Source organism: Hyperolius riggenbachi, chromosome 1 (assembly GCF_040937935.1).
Source record: "Hyperolius riggenbachi isolate aHypRig1 chromosome 1, aHypRig1.pri, whole genome shotgun sequence".
NCBI classification, from domain to species: domain Eukaryota; kingdom Metazoa; phylum Chordata; class Amphibia; order Anura; family Hyperoliidae; genus Hyperolius; species Hyperolius riggenbachi.
The window spans coordinates 163,577,435-163,599,892 of record NC_090646.1 but is presented as its reverse complement, the minus strand read 5'-3'; the positions used below and the strand labels follow the sequence as shown (position 1 = coordinate 163,599,892).

Below are 22,458 nucleotides of genomic sequence, written 5' to 3'. Positions count from 1 at the left end.
CTGTTTCCATGTCCCCTGTGTTACCTGGGATTTAATGTCTCTGTGGAGAATCTTCCTGTCATGAACATGCTTCAGAGCCAAGCAGAGTTGAACGAACCAGTCCAAGATCTAGGTTAAAGAACAGAATAGAAAATCAATAGCATATCGCCTGAGAGACTGTATGATAAATGGGCTTGATTCATTCACACAAGGTCCTGTGAGCGTAGTGTGCGCTCTTAACTTAAGGACGATGCTCCTAACTGCTACGCCATGTGCTTGTAGCCCGACTGCTGTAGTCCACTAGTGCGGCCTGTAGCAGCCGCACTAGTGGACTACAGCGGTAACGCTACAAGTACACTGTGCAGCAGTTAAAGAGAAACTCCAACCAAGAATTTAACTTTATCCCAATCAGTAGCCGATACCCCCTTTTACATGAGAAATATATTGCTTTTCACAAATAGACCATCAGGGGGCGCTGTATGACTGATTTTGTGCTGAAACCCCTCCCACAAGAAGCTCTAGGACCGCGGTACTTTTGGCAGTTTGTTACAATGTAACAAGGTTCACAGACAGGAATTAGCTGTTTACAGCTGTCTCTAACAGCCGAAACAGCTAGCAGCAGCTACATAACCTGCCCACAGTAAAAATGTCACCATGTAATAAATGTCAGAATGTAAAATCGGGGAGAGGAAAGATTTTACAATGAGCAAACACTGACTAAATCATTTATACATAATTATTGTAAAAATGAAGCACTTTTTTTATTACATTATTTTCACTGGAGTTCCTCTTTAAGAGTGCACAAAATGCACTGCAATGACCTTGCGTAGCGTGTGTACACTAATATTAATTCGAGCTGTGTGTGCGCAATAGACATAACGACCTTTAATGAATCAAGCCAATTGTGTCTAATACATGAAAGGCTGGTAATTTTACCGGTCCTAACGCCAGGGGGACTCTGCCTGTTACACCATCAGCGCCACATATGTCTGGAGCAGCTTAAGAGAGCTGCAGCCCGGCGGAGGTAACGCTCAGAAAATCGGGTAAATAGAGTAATGGAGGCGGTGCTGCCCTAGCTTTAGGACCTGTAAAAAAAAAAAATGACCAGCCTTTAGTGTATGAGGCCCATTACCTGGTACTAATCATATTTAATGACAATAACACCTTTTGGTGCCAGCTTGCATAAAATTCAACTCTGTATTTCTCCAAAAAGTGGGGGCTTTTCGAGAATGTTGTGTTAACGCAAAGCTAACATGACATAACCAGAGAAATTAATATTTTAAAACATTATAGGGGTCTTCCAGATTCTGTGACCATCTTGAAAGCGGATTTTCAGGTGCCTTATAAGGGGGAACCTAGACAAAACCTTGGCCTAACCAGCTCAAATCAGAACCCCGCCTTATCAATAACTAAGCCAGACTGTCACTCATTTAATCGTCCAATACTAGAACCGGTACTGGCTGATGAATGTCTGGGGCTTGATTACGAAAGTAATAGCGCCAAGCCTTCTTCTGTGCAGTATACACAGAGTTCCTTGGTGTACAGACATCAGCTACCACCACAAGCGTGACTGCTCAATTCTCCATTTAGTTTTTTTTAAATCATCTGAAGGTTAGTTTAACTAATTTCTAACCTTAAAAAGACTCTGTAGTAGTGGGTCACCATCTTCCTATATGGAAGTAAGGTAGTATTATTTATGGACTTTCTACCTCAGCAGCAGTAGTTGTTCTAACCAACAAGGCTCTTTTGAGTATTAATTGGGGGGGGGGGGGGGGGGGGGGATTGTGAAGCAGCGAGTACAGTGTAGCACAATGAAAGGATAGTGGTGATGTCCCTGACGCTACACTATTAAAGTAACACTGTTGACATACTTAGTCCACTTACCTCCAGAGCCTACAAGACATTTCTCCGAGTGGCGCAGAGCAGTCTAAACTTTGTGAAATGCAAGCTACATATTCACATTGAAAGAACACGCTCATGGATGACCGCTTACTAGGTGCACTTGTAAATCTCGTGTTTCCGCTTGGGGGAACTTTCAGGAAAGTATTCCACTGTCCTCTCTGTGCCGCTTTCTGCCCTGTGGCGACCCCAAAAATCTAAAGACAACTAGCTTAACAGGAGAAGAGCGTCCTTTATAGGACAGGCACCCCTGCAATATAGCTCCTTCTGGTATTAAGTACGACCCTCTATGTGGCCCTGCTCAATTTTTATTTCACACAAGCTCTATAGAGAAATGTATGCTGTCCCCATTACACAATTGATAATAGAGGTATTTGAACAGCATCATTTTCTCCCTAGTGCCCCTTTAAGGAGAAGAGATTAATTACTTGGTCAGACTACTCTGGTCAAAACACAGAAAGAAAGATTAGTGACAGACAGAATAAAGGGAAAGGTTCTTTTAAAATGATAATGAAGTTAAAATATAAGTATATTATCAAATTATTATTTTGTACCTGATCTTCTGAAAACAAAACTCCTTTCTGTGCATTGATTCGCTGATAAAGATCCCCTCCTTCACAGTAATCCATCACAATATACAAGCATCCGCTCTCTACAACAGGGAAACAAATAGTACAAAAAGTAGTCTTTCTTTGAGGAGAGGTGAAAAATCGCACAGACGTGTAAGAATACATTGTCATTAATAAAGCTGGAAAATTCCATTAGGGAACAACAATAACAAATAAATCACGTAAAGCAAACACTAAATGAAGTATGACTAGATGCGGACAGATGTAGATTTCTCTTAAAGACGGAGGGGTGAAACAGCCTGCTGAAAGATACTGGAGTCAGATTTTGTATTTTTATTTTTTAGAGACAATTTGTTTTTTGTTGCTGCTGTCACTAGTATATATATCCTTTTTTCTTACAATCTGATTATTATTACATTTAGGAATAATTATCCATCAACCGACCTGTAATTTTTTTGTTATTTTCCATGCTCTAACACCCTAAAGCAACACCTAAAGTGATAACTATGACATTAAAGTGAACCTCCGGACTAAAAATCTGCTCAGCAGAACTGAAATGGCTTGGTGTTTCTTTAACAGTTTCACAGCATCACAACTTTGTTTTACCAAAGCATCATTTTTAGCTGCATTTTTATCTAAGCTCCAGGGCTTTTTTTCCCTGATGCTGCGCAGAGCATGATGGGATTTCTTATGTTGTTATTCACGTTGCCTAGCAACTGGGAGAGGTGCTCAGGACACAGGACAGTTGGAACTGTGTCTCATGCTCCCTGTCATCTCCTTTCAACCAAAAAGATGGCAGCCATCATGAAATCAAACATTTGCCTGTTCTTTTAAAACAGGGTGGATAAGAGATTATATTACCTATCTATTTTAATTAACATAACTAATGTAACTTAATGACAGTATTTTTGTTTAGGCTGGAGTTCCTCTTTAAAGAGGCACCGTAACGACATATAATAGAATGTAGTACATTATTCAGCAAACCCTGTTTTACGTTAATTATCATGGTCTCAGCATCAGAAACACTTACTGTATCAATACATATTGCTGTTTTGCCTAGGCAATTTAGTTATGCAGCCTTCTCCTCCCAGTGCACTCTGGGAGAACAGGGGGTATATTCACTAAACTGTAGTAAGTAGAATAACGCGCCTAAAGTCTTACCATGTGATAAGTAGAGCGTAATGCAATACATTGAATACAATACATTAAGCTCTAAATTGAATGCATGATATTCTGCTTAAAGTAGTTTAGTGAATATATCCCAAGGTGTAATTTCTACTTGATTTCTATCACACATCTTGCAGCAACAGTAAAGATGTCACCACGTGATAAATGTATGATTGTGAATCAAAGTGAGGAAAGCTTTTACTATGAGCAAACACTGACTAAAAAATATATATATAAAGTAATATTGTAAAAAATGCTATTTTAGTCAAAAATAACAGAAATAATAAATCACTGGCTATAGTACTTAGTCCCGAGTCCCAGCCATGCAAAAGTGTTTACACGCATACTCCGCAAAGAGCCGTAAGGCGGAAGTCAACATCGCAAAGACGAAAAATGGCTCACCCGGCTCCTGCAGAAGTCCTGGCGACATTCATTACTATTCCCCCTTTGGGCTGCCATGGACTCGGGGGAAATACGTAATTACGCTGTTCTTATAATAATTTGGGCTCCCAAATGACTGTCTGAGTGCCGCTATAGCCGTAATTCACATTACCGCCTATGGCGGTGCATTGTACACCCAAATTGCCTTGCCCAGTTTGTGCCTGTCTCGGGAATCCCATCAGGGCAGATTAGGCAATCACAACTCTGTGAGAACAGTTCCAGTCAAGATAGCAGCGCCAGCAGAGTCCGCTTGTAACCTCCACAGACCTTAAAGATAAGCAGAGACAGAGAGGGGAGCCCTCATAGCAAGTAACGCCTTATCACAACACCCTTATGCTCAAAAAGGTAGCTGAAGTGATCAATGCTAACACCAATAGAACAGGAGGAATACACACTCCCCCCCGTTTTACCCCGCTCACCAGATCACTGCTTTGGTATATAGCGTATCAAGTCCCATGAGACAGCTTCTAAAAAGTATAGGGAAAGCAACTTTGCATAGTGTAAATCAGTTTAATAAAGCGCCCATGGCCCCTTTTAAAATCCACGTACATTAAAAACTCTTGCATCAAAGCATATCATAGTTACACATCCAGGTATAGCTCCGGTCGCCTCCTGCGTGTCCCCGGCCAGTGTCAGAATTAGAGCCCATTCACATTAATACATTAACCAAGTAGACTAACCAGCGAGCTCATGGTGAACCAGAACTCATGTTAACCAAGTAGGTGTGCTAAAAAATGAAAAACAAAAAACAGTTGATGGCATTTTGACATGCTGATCACGTATGTTAGCATGCCAGCAGAAATGTTTCCAGAGTGTACAGGTACAAAGCAGTTTAAGTGGACATAAGTATTACCTGTTTTTTGGGGCACTGCTATAGGCTTCTATGCAATCAGTGGCTATGGTAGCGCCTAGTGTGCAATTTGAGCACTGGCGTTCACCTATACTATCAGCGGATAGAGTAATTTAGGCGCTGGGTTATCGTTAAGAAGCCTCTGGGGCCAGAATATATTATATCCAAGTGCCAGGTGGATGAGGGTGTATGGGGAGGCAATTTAGGTGTCGAGTTATGCGGGTTTATGTAGGTAAAGATTCCTAGTGTTAGGGTAGTAGAATAACTAATTTTCTACTATCGGCAGTCAGGGACAGTAGAGTATCAGTAAAAAGCAGATTCTACTATTGGCATAACCTTGCACCCATTTTACCAAACCCTCCTATTATGTGTACACAACAGGTGTGTAGGCATAGACTTGAGGTTAGTATTCAGTGTGCAGCTTTAGCATGGTCCAGAGAGTATAAGGCCCAAATCATTACACAAAAGTAGCTGGCATGCAGACTGAAGAAATTGTTCCTTTGGTTCTACAGCCTGGCAAAAACATTTGTCAGCAACTTGTGGCTATTCTCTGCTATTGTATATACAGAAGAGTTTCGGTTATCTGATGCTGGATAAGTGGCTTCCTAGTTGCTTGAAAACGAATGGTAAAAATAGGCCTAGCTAATACAGTACTATACCTAACTTTATGTAAATACCATGAACTCTGTTTTAAATGTTAAAATACAGCAATTCAAAATATATTAACCTTGGGGGAATTGTGAAAAACAGTCTATAAGTACAGTAAAACGCACAAACTGCAAAGTTGGCCTTCACCACCGTAAGTACTTCTAGCAATGTATGCCGATTGCTGGTTTATGCTGGTTAGTTGAGACTGCTGGTTAGCTGAGTTCTGGATAACAGAGACTCAACTATATAGAGTAGCCAGACACAGAGACTGTGTAGATGCATTCACATCTTTGCATTCACAGACATCCAGAGACAAATGGTAATGTTTTAAAAATATAAACTTAATTGCATAATCAGAGACACAATCGGAAGATTGCTATGACTACGTAATTTTATTACAGGCTGCTATGGTTCCTATAACCTGGTTAAGCAAAACCTACCCTGCTGCAATTCCTTCCATGTCTTGAGAGGAAACAATATTATACTAAGGCTATTTAATATTTCAAGTTTACAAAAAATTTTAAATATTGTTTTGTAAGTATCTGTGTAGCAGGCATCATATACCCATAGGGGAATGCACAATAATAATTTAAAACCTTTTATTCACTTTTGAAATAGTGATAAACATGCATCCGTCTTAATCAACCCTTTTTGTAATTCCACGTACTTCGTTATATTGTTTCTATTTTAATAAGCAGCTAGTTATGAATTTCCACCTGTCAGTAATTGCATTCTCTGTAACCATGGTAAAAACTCTGGAGAAAAGACTGAACCGAATATCCTATCTTGCTCTATGGCAAAATAGCTGCACACAGTAGAAACCACTGTAAGGCCTTTTGCACACTACACGTGAGTACGATTTTTTTTATACGATACAATTTTTGATTCAGTTGATTCAGTTACAAAAAAAAAAAAAAGTACTGCATGCTGCCATGTTTTTTTAATCGCATGTAGAGCGCAAGAGGCCTAAATAATTTTTAACATCCACATTTATGGATCATTCGGATTCCGCTGAAATGCAATTTCCGATGGAAAATCGCATTTTCGCATTGGAGTGCGGAAAGCGGGAATACTAGTGCGGTAAGTGGATTTTCGTGGAAAATGCAAACATTTCCATGGAAAATCTGCTTACCGCCATGTTAACTTTTGTAACGGTTGTCCCCTTCTCTCCTTGGAAAAGCGGGGTAACGCCCGCGGAACTAGTGGGTCCGTTTGAGGGGACCCTCTGTCTCTCTCTGCCTTTTACCGATGCCTGCCTCATCTTTTTCCTGGGCTAAGTATACTCTTACGCACTTTTCTATGGGCAGCATTTTTTCAGCACGGTTTTGTTTGTTCTTATTCGCAGAGGTTTGTGCTTTTTTTCAGTTTATATTTGCAATTGTTTTTTGAAATTTCTTGCACAATATTGTACAAGTTGCATCACAACAACATTTTGGAGGTGTCACGCTATATGCATACTGAACCCGGGTTCAGTCCCCTGAGGGCTCACTTCTGAACCTACAGTGGGATGGTTATTTTGATTTATGACCTATATTATGCATGTAAATATACCACCGCATCGTGTATGTATTTGATTGTAGGCAGAGAGTTTCATAGGTTGCTTTTTAATTGTTTTTATTTAATGAATGATCATTAAGTGCTTTCTAATAAAGCTGTATTTTGATACTTACCCTTATAATCATCTCCGGAGTGGTGCTGTCTATACTGGGCTTCTTTTCTTGCTAGAGAGCCATGTTAACTTTAACAAAAAATTTCTCAAAAACTACAAGGTGTTTTTGAAAAAAAAAAAAAAAGTTCCTCTTGTTCCCATTCTCCTCCTTAACATAACATGCAAATTTGGTGTTTCAAGCACAGACGGGGGCTTTGCTATTAACCTCTAAAGTAGGTAGCCACTGACTGTAAATGTGGAAAATCCACATGACCGATTAGCAATAATTTTAACCACTTCACCACTGAGGGGTTTTACCCCTTGAACACCAGAGCAATTTTCACCTTTCAGCGCTCCTTCCATTCATTCGTCTATAACTTTATTATTACTTATCGCAATGAAATGAACTATATCTTGTTTTTTTCGCCACCAATTAGGCTTCCTTTAGGTGGGACATTATGCCAAGAATTATTTTATTCTAAATGTGTTTTAATGGGAAAATAGGAAAAATGTGGGAAAAAAATATTTTTCAGTTTTCGCCCATTATAGTTTTTAAATAATGAATGCTACTGTAATTAAAACCCATGAAATGTATTTGCCCATTTGTACCGGTTATAAAACCGTTTAAATTATGTCCCTATCACAATGTTTGGCGCCAATATTTTATTTGGAAATAAAGGTGCATTTTTTTTAGTTTTGCGTCCATCCCTAATTACAAGCCCGTAGTTTATAAAGTAACAGTGTTATACCCTCTTGACATAAATATTTAAAAAAGTTCAGCCCCTAAGGTAACTATTTATGGTTTGATTTTATATATATATATATATATATATATATATATATATATATATATATATATATATATATATATATATATATATATATATATAAATAATTTTTTATTTTTTTTAATTACAAAAAAAAATAAAAATTGGGGAGTGTGGGAGGTATTGAGTTAATTTATTGTGTAAAACTAATGTATTTGTATATGTAAAATTCTTTAGGGTGTAGTTTTACTATTTGGCCACAAGATGGCCACAGTGAGTTTGTGTTCATGCGACCTGTAAGCGTCCGGAAGGACGCTTACAGGAAGCACTATGGGGCTGGGAAGATCACAATGATCGCGCTGTTTCTCATAGAAGCATCAGATCATTGCGGGGGCTTAGATCAACGAACGGGAATGGATTTTCCCGTTCATTGGTCTCCGGGCGAGCGGGCGTCGACGTGCACGAGCGGCGGGAGCGCGGACAGCGGCGGTAGCACGGGAGGTACGGATTTCTCCGTCCCTTGGTTTTATAAGGGTGGAAAAAGGGACGGAGAAATCCGTACCGCGGGGGGTAAAGTGGTTAAAACAATCAGAAGGCTCAAAATGAATAAGCTAGTCAGAAAATCTCTGATTGGCTTATTACTTCTGAGTCTTCCGATTGGCTTTAAATTACCACATATCAATAACGCGGAGTTTCCGCATTTAACATTACAGTCAATACACGCCGACTTTAGCGGGTAAAACCAAAGCCCCCATAGGCTTTGCATTAATAGTGAAATGTCTTAAAATTACTGCAAATTGGTAATGCGGATATTCCACTTTTAAAATTACAGTCAATGGCCACCCATAGGTGCTAGAAACACCAAATTTGTAGGGTATGTTAAGGAGGAGAGTGGGAACAGGAGGGAAATTTTTTTCCCAAAAAAAGACCTTGTAATTTTTGAGAAAATCGATGTTAACCAAATCAAATCAAATCAAAGATAGCTTTATTGGCATGACCAAGATTCATACAGGTATTGCCAAAGCAAGGGGAAAAAGGGGGACATGGGAGGGGGTGGGGTAGGGGGACAATGGCTAAGCAGTCTGTGGACATTTTTAGGTTTACAGTTCCGTTATGCTCCTCTCAGTCTGTGGCATGCTGTGACATAGCGTGCAGCGATTGTCACTGTGGATTCCTCTTCTCCCAGTAGGATATATGTTTTTCTCTCATCTTCTAGTGTGAGAAAGTCTGGGAATAGTTCCGACAATTTCTTAAAGTAAGTGTCCCTGGTTGCAGTATATTTGGGACAGTGCAGCAGGAAGTGGCTTTCATCCTCAGGGGTCTTCTGCTCACAGTGTTGGCATAGTCTCTCCTCCCTGGGTTTGTACGTCTGTCTGTGTCTCCCAGACTCTATTTCGAGGTTGTGAGCACTCAATCTGTAGACACTCAGGATTTTTCTCTCTTGAGAGTTTTGCAGCTTTTCCAGGTATGGGGCCATTTTATATTCTCTTTGTAGAGACTGGTATATGGCTAGCTTTTGTGACTGTTTTATTTCACTCCTCCATTTTTCCACATAGTCTTCTTTGCTCTTAGCTGTGGTGTGTTTTATCTGGACTTTTGTTATGACCTGTGGGCCGGGGGTTGGAGGGAGTATAGAGCTGACCACGACTTTCAGTGCACACGGCTTTTCTTGGTCTTCATTGTGCAGCATGGCTTTGTAGTGGGGTGAGTCAGGGCTGCTGCTCTGTAGGTGGGCCCAGAAGGACAACACTCTCTTCTGTATCTCAAGCAGTAATGGGAATCTCCCCAGCTCAGCTCGGCAGGCATTGTTTGAGGTACTCCGATGGACATGGAGAAGGTGTTTGCAGAACTCAAGGTGGAATATTTCTGTTGGGCTGGATTCCCAACCTCTTGAGGACCAGAGGTTTATACCCCCGTAGAGACCAGGCCATTTTTTACAATTCAGCACTTTAAATTTAACAGTTTATTGCTCAATCATACAACTTAGCACTCAAATGCATTTTACCACCTTTTCTTTCCAGAATTAGCGCTTTCTTTTGGTGGCATCTGTTTGCTGCTGTGACTTTCCCCCCCCCCCTTTTTTTGCATCCTCTCCTTCTCCCCCCTAAATTGGCCCTACACTATGATCCATACACTACAAGTTACATGTGTAGTCGTAGCGTTGTACACATGTTTTTTTTAAGCCTTTTTTTATAAAATCACGGGCTGGCAAGGTGATAGCGGCAGCCCCCTGTGTTTACTGCAGGGAACGCATGCTCGAGCAAGCGCTCGTTCCCTGCAAATCTCGGCTCTCCTGAGGTTACACAATATGGTGTGACTGAGGAATAAGAGGGCTATTCTGCGGCCGTCACTCTGCGTTAGGCCGTTGCACCGTGGTTAAAGTTGTCAGAAATTTGGTGGAACTTTCTCCACAGGAACTGCTATAGGAAAGCGGAAGCGGTAACTGGCATTGGCAGAAAGTGGATTTTCCTCGAAAGCAGAAATTGGCATTTGCGACCATCCCTACCTAAACTAATCTATTGACTGGCAGCAAACACTGTGTGAAACCCTGAGTGAGTAATGGCCATGTTTTGTATGTACATAAAAACTAAAAATGAACTACAGGCTTTTCCATTAATATCTTTGACTAGAGATGGTCAATTAGATGCTAGTAATTTTGATTTCACTCATATTCTAGGTTTATTTAGCCACTTCACCACTAAGGGTTTTACCCCTCATGGACCAGAGTAATTCTCAAATTTCAGCGCTCCTCCCATTCATTCGCCAATAACTTTATCACTACTTACCACACCTAAATTATTTATACATTTTTTACCGCTACAAATTGGGCTTTCTTTGGGTGGCAATTTTTGCTAATAATTAATTTTATATGCATTTTAAAGGGAAAAAATTCATTATTTCTCAGTTTTTGGCCATTATAGATTTAAAATAAAACCTGCCATTGTTCATAAAAGCCACACATTTTATTTGCCTATTTGTCCTGGTAATTACAAAGTTTACATTTTGCCCCTAGTACAATGTATGGTGACAATATTTTAATTGGAAATAAAGGCAAATTTTTTCATTTTGTGACTTTGGGATTCTCATTGCACTCATTGTACTAATCAATAATTGCAAGCCCTTATCTGCAAAAATAACAATAATATAACCTTATGGCATGCATATACAAAAGCTAAGTCCCTAACGTAATTATTTATGTATTCTCTTTTAAATTCCATAATTTTTGTTGTTGTTTATTTTGATAACTATGGGGGCAGGCTAGGGAACTAAGGGTTTATGGCTTTTTATTTTATTTTTATTCATTTTTTACACACTTTAATATCAAATTTGGCCACTAGAGGTCATCCGTTTAGAATGCTAAAGCATTCTCAGCAGAACAACAAAATAGAAGTAAAAGTGTTTTTTTCCCTTCCTCCTCTCCTTTTATATTCAGTGCTGTTTAATTGGACCAATCAAAATAACTAGCTACTATACTTTATTGGTCCAATTCCAAGCAGCATAAAAATGTCATTGTAACGATCGGTGAAGCACAGAGAGGACCTGATTACCAGTGATCTGCAGAATCACTGGGAATACAGATGTATACCAGATTATACGTGATCTGCAGTATCACTGATAATCCGATATACTAGCTAACCTCTGTTCACCTGAGTAGAGTGTAGTGTTTGGTGTAACAGTAACACTTTGAGGACTAGGCCTCAGTGCAGCAAGGAGTACTGCACAGATTCCTTCCGCAGACCTGAGCTCTCCAAGACGGGAGGAGTCAGACTGACAGTAGGAAGGACAGACTGAAAGTAACCTTCAGGAGGAAGGATCACTAACAGAGCGAGGAACCGCCTCTAACAGTAAGGTCGGTTCTCGAGGTCAGACAAGCCAGGTCGTACACACACGGACAGATAAAGTACAAGATCAGAGGGCAAAGGCGGAGTCAAAGTACAGGCAGGGTTCAGCAACGGGGTATCAGAAATATCGGGGTACAAAATCAGGAGGCAGAAGCAGAGTCAAGGAATGAGCCGGGGTACGGCAACAGAGTATCAGAAATATCGAGGTGCAAGATCAGAGTTCAGGAGGGTAGTCAAGGCAGGCAAAAGTCATAACAAATAATCACAATCAAACTAGTACTTTAGCTATCAACAGAATCTAGCTAAGTGTAGGATTACAGCTCCAGCTGGTCCCGGCACACTTGCGGATCTGACTACGGATCTGGGTGCTCCCACATATGTGATCGCACGCCAGACAAAGAGCAAGTGAACAACCAGCAGTATATATACTCTAGGACCTTTCCAGGACCTCCCTAATTGCTGGTCCAATGGGAGCAGTGGAATTTGTCAGCTGACCCAGCTGGTCAGCCGACACCCTTCTAACTGCTATTTAAACTCTGCCTCTGTGCTCGCGCGCGTGTAAGTCTGAATCTTGGTGGACTATCAGTCCCAGCCACACCAGTACTGTTTTGCAATGTATCCAGTGAACTGAGTGCGGGAGCCGCCTCCAATGCGGATTCCGCCGTTCCCAATGCGGATTCCGCCGCTCTGCCTAAGCGGCATGCGGCGTTTTTTCCGCGTTGTGACGCCATGCTGGACGCGGAAACAGCCGCCTCGCCTTGAGAGACATCGGCTTTTCCGCGTTTCATCACAGTACCCCCCCCCCCCCCGAGGAGTGGACTCCGGACAACTCCTACCAGGCTTCTCGGGGTGTAAGGCATGAAACTCCCTCCTTAACTCATCCGCATGCATACGCCTCCCTGGTACCCATTGCCTCTCTTCAATGCCGTACCCTTTCCAATGAACGAGATACTGTACCGAGTTTTGTACAGTACGTGAATCAATAATCTTCTCCACCTCATATTCGGGTTGGGCATCTACCAATACAGGAGGAGGAGGAGTGGGACCCACCTGGACTGCTGGTTTAAGAAGGGATACATGGAAAGACCTTACTCCCCGCATGCTGGTGGGAAGGTCAACGGTATATGTAACATCATTAATTTTCCTGACAACCGGGAATGGACCCACAAACCTGGGACCAAGTTTATCAGAAGGTTGTCTCAGGGTCAAGTGACGTGTGGATACCCAGACCAAGTCTCCTGGTCTGAACCTCCACTCCACTTAGCGTCTTATCAGCTTGACCCTTCTGACTCAGAAATGCTTTTTCCAGGTTACTTCTTACCGTCCCCCAAAGGTTCCTAAATGACCTTTGCCAGAGCTCCAGGGCTGGGAACGGAGTGGAGACCACAGGCAATGGGGAAAATTTGGGTGATCTCCCTGTCACTACCTGAAAGGGGGAAAATCCGGAGGACGAATTTTTTAAATTATTCTGAGCAAACTCCGCGAAGGGCAAGAATCTGACCCAATCGTCTTGCGCCTCTGCAACATAACACCTCAAAAACTGCTCTAAGGACTGGTTTATCCTCTCAGTCTGGCCATTTGTCTGAGGATGATAACCAGACGAGAATTATAGCTTTATGCCCATGAGTTGGCAAAAAGCCTTCCAAAATCGGGAAACAAATTGCACTCCCCTATCTGAAACTACGTCTTCAGGAATGCCGTGCAATCGGAATACATGTGTAATAAATAACTCGGCAAACTCCTGAGCCGAGGGGAGTCCCTTCAATGGCACAAAGTGGGCCATCTTGCTAAAGCGGTCAATTATGACCCAAATGACTGTCATGCCTTCATATCTGGGAAGCTCACCCACAAAATCCATGGACAGGTGGGTCCACGGCTCACTCGGGGTGGGCAAAGGCTGTAAGGTACCGACAGGTGCCAGCCGGGAGGGTTTGCTCCTGGCACATATCGTACACTCCTTCACATATTCCTTGCAATCTGCTGCCAGTGACGGCCACCAGGCGCATCTGGCCACCAGATCCTGTGTTCTAGATGCCCCTGGATGGCCAGCATTCTTATGCGCATGGAACATCTCCAGTACCTGGAGACAAAATGGCAGAGGAATAAACAAAACCCCTGCGGGCTTCCCTTCCGGGATGTCCTGCTGAAAGGGAGTCAAAGTCTCCTTCCAGTCCTCCCAAGTTCCAGTTGCTGCCAGTATCAACCTCTGGGGAACAATGGTCTCTGGAACGGAGGGCTGTGCTGTCTCTGACTCGAAACACCTGGATAACGCATCCGCCTTAACATTTTTGCTACCTGGAGTGTATGTAATAATGAAACTAAACCTGGAGAAGAACAGCGACCACCGAGCCTGACGCGGGCTCAACCTCTTAGCCCCCTCGATATACTCTAGGTTTTTGTGATCGGTGTAAACCGTGATGGTATGCTCAGCTCCTAACCAATGTCGCCATTCCTCGAAAGCCAACTTGATGGCCAAAAGCTCCCTGTTGCCAATATCGTAATTCCTCTCTGCAGGGGAGAACCTGTGAGAGAAATACGCACACGGGTGCAATCTACCCTGCAAGCCTGACCGCTGAGACAGCACAGCCCCCACCCCAACCTCCGAGGCATCCACCTCTACAATGAATGGGAAAGAGGCATCCACATGTCGGAGGATGGGTGCTGAACAGAATAGGCCCTTCAGGGTGGCAAAAGCCTGTAAAGCCTCAGGAGACCAGTGGGTGGTATCTGCCCCCTTCTTAGTGAGACAGGTAAGGGGAGCAATGACCGTGGAGTACCCCTTTATAAACCGTCTATAGTAGTTGGCGAAGCCAAGAAAGCGCTGAAGGGATTTCAACCCAACCGGTTGTGGCCACTCCAGAACAGCAGAGACCTTGGCAGGATCCATAGATAGGCCCGTGGTGGAGATTATGTACCCCAAGAAAGCGACAGATGTTACTTCAAAGATGCACTTCTCAAGTTTTGCGTATAACGAGTTCTGCCTTAACTGATTCAACACAAACCTCACATGGTTTCTATGTTCAGCGAGGTTGTTGGAGAAGATAAGAATATCATCAAGATAAACCAGAACAAATTTCCCCAACACCTCCCGGAATACCTCGTTAATGAGTTCCTGAAAAACGGCCGGAGCATTACATAGCCCGAAGGGCATCACCAGGTACTCATAATGCCCGTCTGGTGTATTAAAGGCCGTTTTCCACTCATCGCCCCTTCTTATGCGCACCAGATTGTACGCGCCCCGGATGTACTCCTGCATGGCCAATTTTTCGGGCCCTGACAGATTGTACAAATGACCCCGGGGAGGTACACAACCGGAACGGAGATCAATGGGACAGTCGAAAGGGCGATGTGGGGGTAACTTATCCGCTGCCTTGGGACAAAATACGTCAGCATATTCCATGTACTGTTCAGGAACCCCCTCCACCTGAACCCTGGTTTGGCCCAAAGTCACCCTCCCTAAACAGTGCTGGTGACAATGATCGGACCATCTGGTTATCTGACCCGTAGCCCAGTCTATTTGTGGAGAATGGACTTGTAACCACGGCATGCCTAGGATGATAGTGGAGGTTGACATATGCAATACAAAAAACTGTAGATGTTCCCCATGCAGTACCCCTAAGGTGACCTTCACCTGCGGTGTCTGTGACAGGGAACGATTCCGTTGCAGAGGGGAATTATCTACTGCCGTGACCTGAATGGGGGGACTCACTGGAGTGAGAGGAATACCCAACTCCTGAGCAAATTCAGTGTTCATAAAATTAGCCGCTGAGCCGGAATCAATAAAAGCCTCAGTGGCTACAGACTTATTATCCCATGTAATCGTACAGGGGAGAAGCAATCTTTTCTCTTTTTGGGGTGAGAATGGCGTGCCTAGGGTGTCACCCCCCACTACTCCTAGGCAGACTCGTTTCCCGGCTTGTTCGGGCAGTTTCGCTCGACCAATCTGCATTGGTTCGGGCGGAGGCAAGGCCGGAGAGGTTGAGACAGGCGGATAAGGTGTTACTAGGGGAGTAGCGGATGGTGCCGCGTACGAAGTCACCCTGACACGGTGACTGCCCCTAGCCTGCCTCTGATGACGTAGCCTGCGATCAACTCGAACGGCCGATGATATGGCCTGATCAACTGTCTTGGGCTCAGGCACAGTTAACATTAGGTCGGAGACCTCCTCCGATAACCCAGACAGGAAGTAATCTATCAGGGCAAAGTTGTCAAATCTAGCGGTGACGGACCACCTACGGAATTCTGCCGCGTAATCCTCGACCGACCCTCTGCCTTGGCGCAAAAGTTTGAGCTTCCGCTCAGAGGTTGCCGCAAGGTCAGGGTCGTCGTATATCACGGCCATAGCCTTAAAAAATTCCTCCACTGAGGTCAGAGCTGTATCTGTGGGAGGCAGATTGTATGCCCAGGTCTGGGAGTCACCGGTTAACAATGTTTTAATAAAAATGACCCGTTGGGTCTCAGTCCCCGATGATCGGGGTCTCAATTCGAAATATGACAACACTCTACTCCTAAAATTCCGGAAGTCAGACTTGTGGCCGGAAAACTTATCAGGTACGGGCATACGTATGTCATCACTAGGAGGGGATCACACCGAATCAACTGACGTCTGAAGGGTTTGCACAGAGCCTTTAAGAGCATCAATTAAGGCTTTGTGCTGGCCCAGTGCTTGATGGATGTTATCCACCGAAGTGGCAAGCACAGACAGAGGGTCAGCTCGTGCGTCCATCAGTATTTTTGGTCTGGCGTTCTGTAAATATTTCAACCCCGACACGATTTCCTTGTTCACCTTAAAAGTTATTTTAATCCTATAAGACACGCCCTCCTTCATTACGAAGATCTTGTCCTTTAGTGAGCATACATTGCCTGTTAAATTCATTTTCAGGGGTTCCGGGGCCTCGCAGCACACCAGCTCCATCTGCATCACTTGTACGTTGGGGGCGTTTACATCCACGGTAGCCGGTAACTGGCCAAGCAAGGCCTGCTTGTACTTCATCAAGCTCTCGTCATCCTTGTCCATCTCCTGGATCTCCTGCAGGCTCTTCTTCTCTGGGGCTCTGTAGTTCAGGTCAGTCTCGTCTTCGGTATCATCTTCGACGGCTTTGATTTCATGTTTGTCAGCCATGATGTCTGCCACTTACAGCTCCAGCTGGTCCCGGCACACTTGCGGATCTGACTACGGATCTGGGTGCTCCCACATATGTGATCGCACGCCAGACAAAGAGCAAGTGAACAACCAGCAGTATATATACTCTAGGACCTTTCCAGGACCTCCCTAATTGCTGGTCCAATGGGAGCAGTGGAATTTGTCAGCTGACCCAGCTGGTCAGCAGACACCCTTCTAACTACTATTTAAACTCTGCCTCTGTGCTCGCGCGCAAGTCTGAATCTTGGTGGACTATCAGTCCCAGCCACACCAGTACTGTTTTGCAATGTATCCAGTGAACTGAGTGCGGGAGCCGCCTCCAATGCGGATTCCGCCGTTCCCAATGCGGATTCCGCCGCTCTGCCTAAGCGGCATGCGGCGTTTTTTCCGCGTTGTGACGCCATGCTGGACGCGGAAACATCCGCCTCGCCTTGAGAGACAGCGGCTTTTCCGCGTTTCATCACAGTCATTACCTTAGAATTATTAGCAACCCAATGACCATTTCTAACTGTACCCGGTCTAGCTGAATGGACTGTTTTCAGTGAAAGAGAAATTTCCCTTCAAGTATAAACATGCCAAAACTTTAAAGCCAGACTTCAGGCACCAATATAAAAATGTTATATCAGAGCCTTTTTCCAGGCTGCTATCCACTTCAAAAAGTGGATCTTGGCAGTTTTACTGATTGCAATTGTATCGTGATTTGATGTAAATTCATTTTTTCCAAAACGTAGTTGCCAGCCTGCACAATTTTAGGTGCAGTTGTGATTGGGATTAAGGCACAATCCCGGCAGTGGAAATGAAAGGTAACAGGATTGCATTACCTAGTGGAAAAGGGCCTAGTGGAATAGCTAATTAGAATGCTCATAAGATACCTTCTTCTAGCTACAGTTAAAAACGTGAAATATTTAATTGTTAGGCACTGGGTGTGGATGCTACTTCCTGTATTGTATATTCCTACTGTTCAGGAAGGAACACTCTGAATCTGTCTAACACGTCTATATGCAGGCCTATAATGCAGACAGTGGTGCATTATCACACGGCTGTTCCCAGTACAGCACTGCTGCAGATAGCAGCGCTGTACCAAGTAAAAAGACGGCGATCGCCGCTGGAAGACTGAAGGCGGAGCAGAGCTCCGCCTACCAAGCAGGAGATGCTCGCGCAGCCTGAGCGTGATCTCCTGCAGTAGTCGGCCCCAGGACTTGATGCCAAATGGCATTAGTTGGTCCTGGGGCTGCCTCCAGTCAGGCCCATTGGCATGATGCGGCCTTTAGGTAGTTAAGGAGCACCCTGCTTCTTCAAAGTAAACAGAATTGTAATGTCTCACACACACACACACACACACACACACACACACACACTAAAGGATAAAACCTGTGGAGAGAGTGCTCAAGCTAGAAAAGAGGGATGATGCCCTCTTGCAATGCTCAAAAAAAGGTAAAGAGCTGGCACATCCAAGGAAATATCGTTATTAGTTCCATTTGGCACTTTGCTTTTACATGGAACCAATAGATATTTCCTTGGATGTGCCAGCTCTTTAGGTTTTGTTACTGCTGGTTTCTTTTTGTTAGAATTTAAGTATTATATGCTTGAATTCGTAGGCCTCAGTTACTTTGACTGAGGTTAGTTAAAAGACTTGATTTGTAAAGTATACCTCTAAAGAGGATTTCTAGAAGCACTGAAGAACAGTGTGATTCGGACTGCACAAGGCTACGATGTACAGACAGAGAGGCAGTCTTGTTCTGTAAACATCGAGTGTTTTCATATTTCCTAAAGGTAAACAGTGTTCTTTTTAAATTAAGTCGGGTCCCTGGAACATGGAATTTTCCAGGCCATGCGCAGTAAAGACTGTGTTTGTCATGATATCACGGGGTCTTATCAGCCAATAGCAGGCGATGAGTTAGTGATCCGTCCCTGCTCAGATGATGTCACATTTAACTCTTTAGAGAGTTTAGTATAAGAAGAGCTAACAAGCTCTCGGGGTGGGGGGCTGCTATTTCTGACTTCTGGCTGATGACTTCCACTTTCTACTCTTATTGTAATGTTTTGTCACGGAACATCCGTGAGAAACGCAGGCGAATCAGGAAGATTCGCGCAGTCAATTTTCTTATCGCCCCGGTTAGATTTGCTCAGTCTTTGCAGCGATCAGAAAATGACATTTTCTTTTTTTAACTTGATCAAAGAGTCCCCTTCCTGGCCAGTGACTTGTTAATTAGCATGTGACTGGAATCTGGGCCTTAGCAGAGGTGTAAAACTCCAAGGTTGTCCTAGCTGATCTCACTCAGATGCTAATTGAGCACAAAGAGTCTCTTTCCTGATCAGTGACACCAGGTGTGAAAGCCACAGCAGCAACCAACTGGCAAGTGTCACTGCCTTTTGAAAAAGCCAGGATAAGCTCAGCAGGAGGCCAGACTGCCTGGCACCGCCAGCAGCAGAAAGGAAGTGAATGCTGTATATGATTTTTAGCATGTTTACGGAATACCGTTCATATGAGAGGTATGAAAGTTATCTCATTCTGCTGGTCCGGATCTGGTGAATATTTTGATATTAAATTGAGGCCCCTGACATACCCAGAACCCGAGGTATTCCACTACTTCGTAACCGGCCATGCAAAAGCACCTAAGTTTGATGTCATATGAACGGTCATATTCTGAGGAACATGAATCTGTGGCCGTTAAGTGTGTGCGGGTACCGTAAGCCGAGATATGGAAAATGTCGTATTTGGTGCGCACCAGGCACCCACCCAGGGAGTTAACCGCACCCTGTCCAGCCCCTGGGCTGGACCTGAGACTCCACCCAAAGATGGGGATCAGTCAAAAGTGTTTGCGAGGGACTCCTCCCTCATTCCCCCAAATTCCACCTTCATGGGAGCATGCTGCCACTCTGAGGAACAGTGGAGGCCATCTTGTCTGAACTTTGCTCCTGAACTGAACTGAACTGAACTAAAACCAAGAACTTGGTGAGTTTTCCCAGAAGGACATATTTTCATGAACCCAAGTATATTCTCCCTTTTATTTTTTATACTGCGTTATCATTTGTCTCTATAATTGTTGATTTTAATGATTTTCTGTATATATTATTTATATTGCATTTTTAATAAACAATGCTACCGTCATTTATTCGTTCAGCTACCCTATTGTTCAGCCGCACAAACTGAACCCTGGTCTCTGAAGAGTCGTTACTTTTGTTGCTAGCTAGACAGAATAGAGCGTGTTTAACCGTTTTGTTTGCAGGTCTAGAATCAGTCAGTGGGCTCCTCTGTCCCATGGTAACAGAGGTGGTGGCAGTTATACCCTGAAATAGTGTGTAAATTGTATTACCGTAACTCACAGGCTCCCTTCTAGTTGGTCTGCTGCCAAAAATTCCAGCGGTTTCTGCGCACCGAATGCGACCACAGCTTGCATGGTCTGTGTGCTGAAACCGATTGGAAGGCATTTTGCGGCCACTAGGGGCCCTGTGACAATCTTATCTAACTGTATGCTGTATATAGGCCTAAGTGCAACGTAGTATAGATGTAACATAAGAGAAAGCCTGGTGCCATTCAAAAAGGAATGGACCAAGAGCATGGACCAAGACCAATTGCTTCGCTGAGGTGTAACAAACATGTAGAAATAAGCATCTGTATATCTGTTTACTGTATAAACTCCTGAAACTTTGACGACGTCTAAGAAGTTCTATCTCCTATGCTGTTGCTGTGATGAGAGTCAAGTTATCCCACTTTGTTATATGGTGCCGAACGAAGGTGTAGTGTTGTTGCCAATAGCAACCAACGTATAGGATTCTTACAATTGGTGCCGTGAAACCCAGTGCTGTCTCGCGGAAAAAGGCAGAACAGGGCCGGGGCCAGAGATATCAGTCTATCAAGGACTTTCACAGCAAAAAAAGCTCAGGTGTGAGGTTGCAGCTTATGCATGACTAGCATGTATGGTAGAGGTTTAAGAGCATAACGGGGGAGTTTGCTTGAGGTTTTTTTGCCTGTCACGGAGTTCTGTACACAGGATTACATGTGTATCTGTCCGTGAGTTTGAGCGAAGTTTAATGAAGCAGGATTTGTGTGTCTGAATACTGCGAGGGATTGTGAGAAGACTGCAGAGTAAATCATGTTTTCAAAATGTCAATGGGTTTGCATTTGTTTTTTGTCAAAGTTTGTTTGTATGACGATCAAGGTCTGGCAGTTTCCAAGATGGTGACCCAGCTCAGGGAAAAGCCGCCCCCCATATTCGTGACTTATGAAGTTCCCTAGGTGGGAGGGTGCTGGAAGATCCCATGAAAAGGCACGCCCTCAATGCCCATAGAAGCTGGTAATTCCCAGAGTCTGGGCACGGAGGAAAAGAATGCCAGAATATGTGAAACAAGCAGTTGCTATGAGACAATCATAGTTACTGAGGTCATAGGAAGTGTTTTCAAGCAAGGTACATGGAGACACATAGATGTCAGATATTTCCCGGGGAATGATTTGCAAGAGTGGATCAGGGTGGTATCTGGACAGGGTTACTTATGGGATTATTCCTTTAAGTGATGCACCTTAAACAGTGGTGCAACATGAGTTCCCAATAGAAAAAGGGGGGGGGGGGGGGAACAGTACATAAGGGTGTACCGGAGGTGGAAAAAAAAAAAAAGGAGTTGACCAATCCAGGTGTCCGTCGCCGCGGCAGCAGAGCGGTAAACGTTTTTTTTTGTTTTTTGTCGTGGACAGGACCAAAGATTGACGAAGAGGTTGATGCTGGGCTGTTTGTATGTTTTTCCTCGTCCACCGATTGGTCAAATATATTTTTTCCAGCTCCTATCAAGTTTAGCACAGAACAGAACTGAAACCAGTTCATGGGGCAATTACAAAGAAGCAAGGAATTGCCATTTACAGAGTGACAGTGTATCAGTAGAATGTTTGCCATAGGACTACCTACCTAGTGGGCATGCAGTGATTCTCATGCAGGCATATAAATCTGGCATGAGTAGCCCTGAACCCTGTGTAGTTAAATTGCAAAGCACCCCTTTCTCAGGGAGGTAGCCATTTTTTGGGCAAGTATAGAGGTAGTAGCATTGGCAAACATTGGTCAGAAGGTACAACAAACAGGACTTCTAGCAGAGCTGGTTCCGATCATTGAAGTTCTAGGTAAGTAAACATGAAAATGAGTAAGAACATTGCAAGCTCAGCTAAAAAGCAGTCTGCAGGTAGCAGTAACATGTGTGTGGCATCCGTACTCAGTACATACTGCGGCCGAGTATGTACGGGGGGGATGAGGTAAGAATTTCAATGAGGTAAGGGCTTCCAAAAGGTGAAGTCCGTGAAAGCATATTTTAAAAAGGTAAGTACTTATGACATTGTAACATAAGGTAGGGGAGAGGAGTGTAGCTCCAGTCTACCAAAAAGAGTAAACTGAGTTCAAGAGAACTATAAAGAAACAAGATCAATTATGGTATATATCGATCAATCTAAGGTGTGCAGAGTACAAGACCGCAGGGCGAAACCCAAATCATTAACAAGAATTGATTTGTTTGTATTTCGGT

General features: G+C 43.6%; 1 protein-coding gene and 1 pseudogene across 4 annotated transcripts in view; both read right to left on the bottom strand.

Moving 5' to 3' along the window:
- The window catches only part of NEK1 (NIMA related kinase 1), a 208,340-nt gene that overhangs the window by 164,524 nt on the left and 21,358 nt on the right, over positions 1–22,458 (bottom strand). For all 4 annotated transcript variants that reach the window (XM_068278807.1, XM_068278809.1, XM_068278808.1 and 1 more), the window contains 2 exons: positions 2,433–2,530; positions 25–108 (listed from right to left, as the gene is read on the bottom strand). In XM_068278807.1, coding sequence (XP_068134908.1) covers positions 25–108; positions 2,433–2,530 — 182 coding nt within the window. The remainder of the gene's footprint in view (positions 1–24; positions 109–2,432; positions 2,531–22,458) is intronic.
- LOC137561595 (rho GDP-dissociation inhibitor 1 pseudogene) lies at positions 4,744–16,951 on the bottom strand (annotated as a pseudogene).